This window comes from Carya illinoinensis, chromosome 13, assembly GCF_018687715.1.
Source record: "Carya illinoinensis cultivar Pawnee chromosome 13, C.illinoinensisPawnee_v1, whole genome shotgun sequence".
NCBI lineage: Eukaryota > Viridiplantae > Streptophyta > Magnoliopsida > Fagales > Juglandaceae > Carya > Carya illinoinensis.
In genome coordinates this window covers 31,881,562-31,894,235 of record NC_056764.1, presented here as the reverse complement: position 1 = coordinate 31,894,235, position 12,674 = coordinate 31,881,562, and the positions used below count along the sequence as shown (strand labels likewise).

Here is a 12,674-nt window from a genome sequence, read left to right as displayed (position 1 = left end):
GATTTAATGGATGAATACTTAAAAATTGAGGAAGCCACATTAAAAGGTCTAAAATTGTTTGTTAAACCAATAATTTCAATTTTTCCTAAAGAGTAATTAAGGAAACCCAACAATGATGATATTACTAGATTGCTAGCAGTTGATGAGAAACATGAGTTTCCAAGTATGTTAGGGAGTATATATTGATGCTATCCACTATAAGTAGAAAAAATTTCAAGAAATTTCATTTGTTATTAAAGATAGCATTCTTGTAGCATTAATGAAGATCGACATGACACTTGCATTAATAGAAAAATTAATGCAGTATAATCTCTTCAAAGAATTCACGTACATGCGTGTAGTATATATGTTTCGCTGCCCAAATAAATTTAAAGCTAGTCACCTGTCTTATGTTGCCAATTAAAACTAAAGAATTCATATTTTGCTACCTATCTAAGTGTTATTGGTAATTACGTATATGGGGCTCTTGTCGGGTAACATGCAAAAATAGTTGGCAGGCAAGTCTCAATCAAACAAGAACTATTTTTGTATCATGATTCTTAATTTCCCCATTAAATACAATAACCATGAATCCATGATAAAGATTTCATTCAAACTAAAAATTCAAGAGATTGCATCTGACAGAGACTGCAGTACGAGTAGATAGAAAACAAAGTAAATGAAAATTACTGAGTATGGAAAGAGAAAGGAAAGCTATAAAGATAAGATATAAAATGCATGGGATTATGTGAAGAGTGAGGAAGAGAACACACAGTTATTCGAAGCTTTCAGTGGTTTTTTGGTACTTCTCCTATCAAGAACCCGTTCTAGGATAGATAAACACGCAAATATTGATCACTTTGCTCCCTAAGGGAATTTTAGAAATAGCCAAGCACAGTGTTGAAGAATTAAGAGAGACAGAGAGGGGGGAGGGACTGGCACCTAAATACTGAATAAAATACTTGAGAAAATGATTTAGCCAACTGAAGTTAATTGACAAATTTGGCCAGTAGAAATAAGTCTAGCTAGATACAGCTTGTTATTTCCTTCTAGACTAGCGTCCTTTGATTATATAGCTCATATAAAATGGAATAAAATATTTTATTGAAAGTTGAATAAAATATTATTATAATATAATTTTTTAATATTAATTTTCTTTTAAAAATTCATGAAATTGAATTATTTATCATATTTTATATAAAAATTTAAAAAAAATTATAATAATTATATAAAATAAAATAAGATAGTTTAGTTTTCTATAACCAAACCAATATTTTTCAACTGGTATGCCATGGAAGTTCCTGAAATTTTTCAAACTAATGGAAAATCCAACTTAGGGGTTCCATGGTACGCCATTATATTTAGTAGGCAAGAAAAAAGAGTTTTGTTATATACAAGCATAGTCGTGTACTAATTTGTGTATCAATATTGATTTATTCTTACTTAAAATTTAAATTAATACTATTTTTAATAAAATCTATTTTTTGATCAATTACATTATATTAATACACAGATTATTATATAATTATATTTATAATTATATTTTTTCAAGAAAAAAAAGTAAGTTCTTTATTTTTTCGGTTCAATTAAACTTTAATTTTATGGAAAACTTTCTTAGGGTACTTGGATATTTCACTTTAGGCTCTCTCTCTCTCTCTCTCTCTCTCTCTCACGCGCGCACTGTTGGAAAGCTGATGCCGATGGTTTGTGAAGATTTTGTTACTTTTATGAATTGGGTACAGCTAGCATGATTAGATCATGAATGTACTGTCCGAGAGCTGATAGCGATTGTGCATGTGTGAGTCTGTGACTATGCTAGTATAAGCTAGAATTTGGCTGGCAATGCTAGCTTGACATTTTCGATTTAAGAATGTGCAGGGGATGAGACTCCTCGTGACATGCTTAAATGCATCGGCCGGAAAAATATTTAACTTTCACAACCCTAATTAATGATAAATGTGAGGTGACTTTCACTAGTACATACATACGTAACTTAAGAGTTTAACTTTTTGTACATGTACCAGGTACCTTGATCACACCGGCCGATTAATACTGGCCTGTATTTTGTTTTTTTTTTACAAGTGTTACATGACGTCGCTTACAGGCGTGTATTTATATATTGGGATGCAATATCAAATAATAAAATCATTATCTTACAGTGGTACTACTTAATTAGCAGCTTGCTTAAGATCGATGATCAGAAGATTCTAACGTTCGAGCTGCTTTTGTAGTGCTAGAAACAGTAAAGAGTACTCATACCGTACCTCCTAATCATCGTCCTCCAAATCATCACCAACTAGTCTGCATAGTCGTGACATCTCCAATGTTTTTTTTTTCCCTGATATATTTAGCTACAAAGCTTAATTAGTTACTTCATCGAAGGCATATATGCATTTTATAAAATAAATTTTGATGTTCCTATAACTTGTGGCTGGACATGTCTGACGTGAGGCCCGCTCTGTTACATGCCAGCTTTGTGCCCACTGCCCACAATGCAGGAGAATAGACTTTAGACGTGTTAGCTTCTTTTGTAAAGACTGCACATTAACTGTCTAAGGATCACTACTTTAACAACAGCTAGCACTTCGAACATTTTTGCAGAAGTTGCTAGCTCTAACACTTGTCCAAACTATGAAAAAGTGTATGTTGTCCATCCAGATAATTAGTGAAATCTTGACTCTTGTGCCCACTTAAATTTATAAGAATAAGGTATACAGCAAAAGGCTTTTCAATGCTGAACTAGTTTTCAAAAACAAAATATATTTGATAATGTATACATACAATATAAATATATATATATATTAGCATGGCGCGCATGATAAGAACAAAATCCTCCAAGTTTTCATGATACCATTCATGTCGTCTAATCACTATGGTCATTTAATTAGTTAATTAAAGCCATCCCAGTGGATGCACATGATGATGATGATGAGAGTCCAAATTCTTCATTTCCAATGAGAAAAATGTTTCATGTAATGCGCATGAATTCTATATACGCAAGGACTAAGCGCCAAAAAAAAGATCGAAAAAATATGCTAGAATTTGATCTTACCTTCATTTAAATATATATATATATATATATTAATAAAGAAAACTTGTATTGTTTATTTAGTCTTCTCAAATTAAGATGCGTAGAGCAGAAACCAAGCACTTGATTCCATATATAGGCTAGACTAGAACTTGTTCCTTAATTGTTTATGGGGGAAAGTACCTAGCTGTAACAGCAAACCTTTTTCCATGATCAGTTCCTCAAAATGGTCTCTCATATAAAAAAAAACACTTCCATGCACCATGCATTTCCTCGAAGCTGCTCATAGAAGCTAGCTAGACATGCAGTACCAAACATTATTTTGCGTCAAAATTCAGGATAAAGAAAACACCAATATTAGCGTGATTTAGGGGTTCAATGTCTAATATAATAATACCAATATTATTTGGAGAGAAAATTAGTAAAAAGCTAATGGTCATTCTTAATTAATTAATGGCACGTCGCACGCAGTCATGCGCACATGCATGATTCTCATGATGATCAACATCCTAGTTTCGGCTGCATTCTTAATTAACATGGGTCGACCTGTGGATTAAATTGATGGTCAATTTTCCGAGTCCTAGCTGTTGTTCATGACTACCCTAGTTATCACCTAATTAATCAAACACTTGCATAATATTAATTAGTAGTTCATGTTTTATGTAGTACTATATATATAATTTGTTTCCGATCGACCTCATTGGCTACGCATTAATGTATAAGTTGAACTTGTAAATTTCTTGGACTAACGAGCTGGCTTTCTTTAAACGGTTTTCGATGTCAAGTTTTACCGATCGGTCGGGCACTTTCTTTAAATGGTTTATCGATATATCTCAAACGTCGGATTGTCGAGCAGTCTTATTTATTTCCGCCCTAGCTACTTACCTTAAAAAATTCAAAAGATTGAAAATAATAGGATCCCATAATTTTGGCCAAGATGGTGGTTCTGACTTTTGACTGAGACTCGAACTGACTTCACGTGCAAGATCGAAGACAGTTTGAGATTGTGCATGGTCGGCTAAAACCAAAAATCTTTTATATTAAATCTGTCGTGACATATACATACTTACATATACATATATACACATCTCAAAATGCGGTTTTGTTAGTTTGAAACGACTAAATTATGGAAACCCATCTTCTAAGAGCCACCTTTTGGGAGTTTATCAGATCTCTAGCACATGTACACCACATGAGACCGATTATATAATGCGCGCTAGATTCTAATTAATTATCATTTTCACTAGGAAATAAAACCTCGGTCAATCACAATTAATTCAAAAGTTTTTTGTGTCATCTGAATGCCATAAACTAAATTAAGCCGTTGCCAGCGACACTACAAATCAATTATTTTTAATAAAAATATTATTTTTAGCTAAAATTAATCTATTTTCGTCGCAAATTCGTGGTAATCTACCATGTAATCATAATATACCATATAATTAAAAATTTTACATATATAATTACATATTAGTTTTAATTGATATGAAATCTCTTAATAAAACGAAAGTATAGTGTATTAATTATATTCTAGAATTATCTATTAATTATTCAAAATTAAGGAGCTTATTATACATAAAGTATGTACTCACAATATTTATTGGTGAGGTATCCAATAATTAGTATCCACCTCGTATTTTTATATCTATCTCCTTTTACATCTAAAATTTCTCTTGCAAGTCTAAAAAATCTCGTACATATCATTCATATACATGAGTCGGCCAGCTTAATTTCATTTCTGTATGAGACTTATTATTTTACATGCAAGTGCCAGCTTGTTACCAGATATATATTAATTATACATGAAACACTCTCATTTCACATTTGTTTATTCATATTCTCTTTTCAAAATTGAAAAATAAAAACATTGTTGAGGGTCACGAGGTTCTTGAAACTGTCCTTTTTGTTTCAATTGAGTTAATCTTTCTATTTGGTAATGATGACTCGTGTTGTAAACTGATTATCACTTGTCAGACCAAGATATGAATTAGGGATGGGAGTTGAGATAAGATGGGTGTGAGGTGAAAGTTGAAATTAAATAAAAAAATATTATTAAAATATTATTTAATAATATTATTATTATTTTAAAATTAAAATAATTAAATTATTTATTATATTTTATTTAAAAATGTTAAAAAATTATTATAATAAAATAAAAAAGAATGAGACGAAATATTTCTTTCTTGCAAACGGGTTAAGGATCACGATCTTATTTCCAATATTTTGGTTTTAATTTGATTTTGAAGTTGCAAGTGATCATCAAATGGCTTCTCTGTCACATATATGTGTTTTTTTTTTTAGTTGTTTGGACTTATTATTAAAGAAAGAAAAAGAAAATGCTCGGTTGAGTTTTAGGTATTGAGATAAAAATTAAAAGTTAAATAAAATTTTATTAAAATATTATTTTTTTAATATTATTATTATTTTAAAATATTAAAAAATTAAATTATTTATTATAATTTATATAAAAATTTTAAAAAAATTATAATAATTAAATAAATTGAGATAAACTTTAAATTCAAACGAAAAAAATTGTAATCATATGTAACATTACCAAGGAAAACTAAAGACCTTTCTCTTTCTATTTTTTTGCGGAAAATTGTCATAAATTCATTTTTTAATTAAAATAATGAATTATTTTGGGCGGAAAAGCCAAAAAGTTTTGAACCTACAATGACAATGACATATTTTGTCAGATTGCTGAATGTCATAAATACAGGATCCCAAGGACTTGTTCGACCGACTTCACAAAATCTAGGGCAGTACTCTAGCTACTTACATGCATGCATGATCCTTGTCTTGGTGACCCTTCAAAATCAAGGGTCAGCTAGCTAGCTTGTTACAGTTTTATGATAAGAGCCGATAGGCATGCATGATTCAAACCCTTCTTCTGGATAGACATAACATAATAATACTCGCAATCTTTTGCCCCCCACCCCAAAAAAACGTGCAGTGTAAAAGACATATATGATTGCAAAATACGTACCTCTAGCTAAAGAAAAGTGCATTCTGGTCATGTATCCTGTTTGAAACTGAAACCAATTGACTTGAAACTGAGTTGTGGGCTATTCACATATGAACTTCTTAGTTATAAATCGGGGTAAATGATTTGATTTGTAAAAGAAGTTTAAAATTAATTTTTTTTTTTTATCAAATCAAATATTGACATATTAACGTACAATATGAAAATGTTAATTTGTCTTTATCAAGCATTCTCCAGCTTGGAAGTACTGTAGATAAAATTAATGTCAAAGATCACATTAATTAGGAATGGAACATATCTCACTCAGAGATCTGCTATAAATTATTAAGATAAGCTTTGTTTGTTTATAATGACGTTGATGACGACGATGAGTACTAAGATCGAGATGTTCATGATGATCCAGAGCGCAGAATGAGTGAGTGTTGATGCATGCATGAGTGAAGTGGGTCAGGTTATACTTTCATGTACAGGGCAGTGTGATGATAGGGTGGCGGAGGAGCTAGCTGGACCATCCAGACCATAACTCATGATATCATGTGGGATATATAGCCCCACATACATAAACAGCCAAATGGTCAAATTACTCTGGATAAGGTTGAGCATTAATTAATTATATATACATATATTTATTTATATAATAGATCAGTGCAATCTGGTGACTCTATTAAGGGAGACAAAGATTCAGGTACATGGGGTACTGATTGAAATGGACAAAAACCTAATTAATGTGTTTATTATTGCAAGCACGCAGAACATGGCTCTTCATAAAGACTTTTGATCCATCAAGACTCCTGTTTTTGTTACTATCCCAATATATAGGAGAAATCTACATTTTTTTTTGTTTTTTGTTTCTTTAAGTTTTGTCATTTATAATCTTGTTATTACAGTATATTTTAAGTAATTAATATCAATTTAAATGATTAACATATAAATATATATCCATTTAAATTGCATCGGAATCACAAATTGATTTCGAGTTTGGACGATGTAGAGACCAGACGATCACTAGTGGTTGATCTCACCGACAATCTCTCCCGGAAATTGGCCTAAATAAAGGTAGAATAATGGAACTAACTCGGAACTGGAACTTGAACACGTACATCTATTACTATTCCCCAAAAATTTCAGGTAAACTTTCTTTATTTTATAAATAATTTGATGTGAGTGTGACCCAGAAATTAAGGTATATGGTGGGGAAAAATAAAAACATAATCAAAGGATCTAAAACTGCCACTTGTGCAATCTTTATGCATCTCTCTCTCTCTCTCTCTCTCTCTCTCCACATCGTAATTCCCACTAAAAGCTTATCCTTTCCCCAGGTCAAGCTAGCTGTTATTCCTCAATTATATGCACGTAGGGTCCTGCCCCGGAAGAAAGAAAATCCGACAAAGGAGTGCTTTTAAAGATATTTAAAAATTTCTTTGGTTTTCCTTTATATGGTCAAAAAAAAAAAAAAAAAATTCTCATATCATGCGGTGAAATTTATTAAAAAAGATAAGATAAGAAAGGTAATTAGGTTTTTTTTTTTTTTTTTTTTTTTTTTTTTTTAAACAAGCATATTGCATTGAAACAAAAGATAATACAAGTTAAAGAGGGTGGGGTTCCCCAATAAATTTTTCAAAACAAACAACCACAATATAAAAGAGGTGGTAAAACAGAAAAAAAAGGAGTTTTGAGACTAATTTCTTAGTCTCTACCCAAACCCTACAAAGAGGGTATTGTCTTAAAAAATGATTTGAAGGTAAGCCACCGCCAAAGGCGGTGCAAGCGGAAGCACCATGGTTGAAAGTCTTGAAGTATTTGTTGGTGAGGTCCTTAGTCTCTTTCACAAGATCACCGGTTAGGGAAGGATAAACTCCGGATAGACTGGTATCGGAAGGGCAGAAAAGCAGTCGCCGAAAAATCGAGCAGCGCCTCTGGAGTGGTGCGTGAAGGCCACGCGCTGGTTGAAAAGATGAGAGGACAAGCCGATCTGAAGGATCGGAGGGCGGAGAATCTACTGGTACGGCGCGTGTAGCCGGCGGAGCTGTCGGAGAGCGGCAGCGTGTGAGAGCCACGCGCGGAAATGAGCCGCGCTTGAGGGCCACGCGCAGACAATATTGGCGCGGTTCCGCGTCGCTCCAGAAGATCGGCGGATGGCGAACGTGATGGTAGGGTGCGTGTCGACTATTCATGGCTAGAAAGCTGCAGATTTGAGAAAATCCGAACCGGTAGAAAAACACTACCATATAAACATATTCACATATAGGTAGTAGAAAATGAACGGAAAAAGAAAATAAAAACGAGATGGAGAGGAAGGTGGAGTCGAAACTCACACCTTCCTCTCCGGCAAGAACAAACAGAAAGATTTGTTTTCCTAGAGAAAAGTCAGAGCTTCTCTTTCTAAAAACAAAAATCGGTCGGCTAAGAAAGGTAATTAGGTTGGTCAAATTAAAGTTAAAGCTTTTGAGATATCTGTAATATTGAACCTCGACTCTAAAATTAAATCATCTTGAACATCCCATGTCTCATATCATTTAGTTCATTTTTTTTTTTTAATGACAAATCTAAACATTTATAAAAAGCTTAATTATAATAAAGAGGAAATTCTCAAAACGTAGTCGATATTTGTTTTTTTTTTTTTTCAACTTAATTTATCCATATTCTTAATTAAACACTTTTTTTTTAAGATAATCAATCATGTGTAAAACATTTTTTGGTTTCCACTTTTTGGACAATATCATGAAATTAAGCATGAAGTTAATCGCTATTTAGTATGAATTATAAGTAGTTTCATAATGTTGTAAAAAGTAAATTCTAGTTTTTTTACGGTTGGGGAAAATTAAAATTCTAGTTTTTCCAATACACATACATTCACAAATTAATTATGTAAAAATGATTCCACAAACTACCGTAGTTTTATCTAATCCGTTAGATTTATTTTATAATAAAAATAATTTTATAATTTGATGAACTATATTAAATTACGTCAATTTGTAAGATTATGTTTATATAATCACTTTGTGACTAAAATATTTGTCATAAATAAAAATATTTCTCATAAATATATAGGATTTTACTACTCATTATATTGGCTACACACCACACACCATTTATTTTAATTTTTGTTTCTTATACAACTCATGTTAAAATAAAAGCCAAGTAGATGCCTTAAAATTACTAGTATAATTAAATCTCACCAACTAATATATAAAAGTAATATGCTTAAAAAAAATAACATATAAAAGTAATAAAGAAATTCCACGTGTAAGATATATTGTGAACATCCTGAGCCATATGCTTCTCCGTACATGAAAAACATATGTAGGATCCTTATCCTTTTATCCTTCAAAAAAGCTTCCCCTGCCTCCAATTATTTAACTTAAAAAAAGTATATATATATTTTTTTTACATCCACTCCAATTATTTTTTACTTATAAAAAATATTTAATTTTACAAACAGGCACGACGAAAATTCCGGGAAGCATATATAACAGATGTTACAGATCGATGAGTCTCCATGCCAATCAATATATATATTATTATAAAAAAAGTTATTTACTACAGCTATTTTTTATAAAAATAACTATTTTATGTCAAAATTATTATATTATTATACTATATAATCATTTTTATCGTTAACAACTCATCATAAACATTAATTTTCTTGTAGAGTTCATTGCTAAACCACCAAAATTATAAAAGATTTTAAAATAATCTTTTTTGTTTTAAGTTTAATCATTTTTCTCATGATATTTATTAATGTGAAATATTTTAATTTTATATATTTTTAAAAAAATTAATACTGATGTTAAATCGATAAATATTTGCACAGTAGGAGATACAAAAATTAACATAAATTCCAACATCTAAAAAAATAAAATATTTTAAAAAATAAAAAATAAAGAAATCATGCCAATCATGCAAATCACGTTAGGGGCAAAATCGTAAGAAGGAACAATTTGACCATCGGTCTATATATACACACACGTAGTCTGCTGTCTTCATACCTATGCTTCACTCCCCAACGTGATCTCTGACATCTCCTTTATTACTATTTATACTTGAATTCAGAAGCTCTGAGCTCACACAGTAGAGAGAGAGAGAGAGAGAGAGAGAGAGAGTTGAAATGGGTGTGGGTTGGTATTTCACGTTGGCACTACTAGCCGTTACTTCGGCTGTCGTTAATGGGTGCCCGCCTTCGGACCGGGCAGCACTGCTGGCCTTCAAGGCAGCTCTCCACGAGCCCTACTTGGGCATCTTCAACTCGTGGACGGGCACCGACTGTTGCCACAACTGGTATGGCGTCAGCTGTGACCCCGAGACCCGACGGGTCGCCGACATCACCCTTCGTGGAGAGTCCGAGGACCCCATCTTCGAGCGGGCCCACCGAACCGGTTACATGACCGGCTACATCTCCCCCTCCATCTGCAGGCTCACGCGCCTCTCCTCCATTATCATTGCCGATTGGAAGGGAATCTCCGGCGAGATCCCACGGTGCATCACATACCTTCCTTTTCTCCGAATCGTGGATCTCATTGGAAATCGGATCTCTGGCGTGATCCCGGCCGATATAGGCCGACTCCAACGGCTCACAGTTCTTAACGTCGCCGATAATCTCATCTCGGGGAGAATCCCGCCGTCCATCACTAACCTCAAGAGTTTGATGCACCTTGATCTCAGGAACAATCGACTCTCCGGCGAGCTTCCCGGAGATTTCCACAGACTCGGGATGCTAAGCCGGGCTCTGCTGAGTCGGAACCAGCTCACTGGCCCAATCCCAGGTGCGATTTCCCGGATATACCGCCTCGCCGATCTGGATCTTTCTCTGAATCGGCTCTCAGGTACAATCCCGGAATCACTCGGTAAAATGGCGGTTCTGGCGACGTTGAATCTGGATTTCAACAAAATATCGGGTACCATACCACCTTCCTTGTTTTCCTCTGGTATCAGCAACTTAAACCTGAGCCGAAATGCACTTGAGGGCGCGATACCGGATGTATTCGGCCCGAGATCATACTTCACTGTGCTCGACTTATCGTACAATAATCTTCGGGGTTCGATACCAAAATCGGTAGCTTCGGCTTCGTATATCGGACACATGGATTTGAGTCACAACCACCTGTGTGGGCGAATACCGGCCGGGTCTCCGTTTGATCATCTGGAAGCATCGTCGTTCGTTTACAATGATTGTCTCTGTGGGAAGCCGCTAAAAGCCTGCTAGACGAACACATTCCTGCCGATACATATATCACGTACACATGAAGACGAAGACGAAGGGTTGCCTGATGATCAGTTATCAATAGAAATATATGCATAATATGTTTGTGTTGTGTAAGACAAAATTAATTAGTACGTAATAGCATACCTGCATCTCTTTTCTAATAATTATTAGTTTTATTATATAAAAATTTTACGTACAATTATTTTTAATTACTCTTCTTATGTATTATATTGATATGATTGATTATATATTAAAAAAATTAATACAGTTAATCATATTAATAAAATATATAAAAAATATATAAAAATAATTGTATATAATTAATTACATTGTAATTAGGGAACATAAATGTCTCGTGCGCGTCATTTGCATGCAGGATAAAAAATTTAGCTGTATTCATGATGCCAACTGATCATACATTTCTCAAAAATTTTTATATATTTTATATATATAATTAGCCACATTAATCTACATGCTACTATCTTGTTATATAATTACGCCACGTTAATCTACATGCTCTTTTTGGGGGGGGGGGTCCGACCTTCATTAGATGAGAATAAGTATTTTAAAAAAAAAAAAAATTGATGGCATGCACTACGTTACTCATCTAACTGTTATTGTATTGGAGCACTAGTATTGGATTTATCGAATTTATCTTTAAAATTTGATGAAAAGTATATATTTTTTATAAATTTAAAATTTTTATATCTATAATTCAATATTAGATTAGTCATTAGATTAATTAAAATAATAATATAATATTATTTTTTTAATAATAATATTTTTATTTATTTTTCTTTATATTTTGTAATTATATTAACTATATGGACATTAATAATTTAATTTAGTGCTTAAATAATTGATTCCCAACTAATTTAAAATAATATAAAATAAAACTATTGGCTATTAAAATTAGAATAAAATATTAGTTTAAATGTAAAATAATAGACCTTTAAATTTAAATAAAGAATAATAATTATTGTAGTTCAAAACTTTTTAAATACATTTTTGATGAATTTAATATAGATTCATTTTAAGTAAATTTATTAAAATTTAAAAATATATTAATTTTTGATGAAGTCAATATTAGTGCTTAATAATGTAACATTAATGTCTATCAACTAATAAAATAATTTTCTTTTAAATAATAAATTTAAGAATTAATGAATAATATGATATCATTGTATGCCGACAACAATGAGAGCATTTTCTTAGATTTTTATGGAAGGAATAAACTTTCTAGTTAGTAGCTCGACGAGTCAGATCCCTCCAAAATGATTATGTAAGAATATTTATACAGATGAGATTATTAAATTTAAATAAAATATTATTAAAATAGAATTTTTACTTTAAAATTTATAAAATTTAAACTATTTAATATATTTTATACAAAAAATTTAAAAAAATTATATTAATTAGATAAAATAAAATTAAATAAAATGAAATTATTTTTATAGGTGAAATATTTTTTTAAAAGTTAA

At 31.9% G+C, this 12,674-nt stretch overlaps 1 protein-coding gene across 1 annotated transcript; it reads left to right on the top strand.

Moving 5' to 3' along the window:
* The first annotated feature begins 9,975 nt into the window (after positions 1–9,975).
* On the top strand, positions 9,976–11,402 carry LOC122292904 (DNA damage-repair/toleration protein DRT100). The gene has a single exon (XM_043101463.1). It carries the CDS (start codon positions 10,099–10,101, stop codon positions 11,191–11,193), a length of 1,095 nt encoding a protein of 364 aa, XP_042957397.1. The 5' UTR covers positions 9,976–10,098; the 3' UTR covers positions 11,194–11,402.
* Positions 11,403–12,674: the final 1,272 nt, after the last annotated feature.

Bases quoted from the DNA above. Each gene is read 5' to 3' on its own strand.
- LOC122292904 (XM_043101463.1), top strand. From the start codon at position 10,099: ATGGGTGTGGGTTGGTATTTCACGTTGGCACTACTAGCCGTTACTTCG.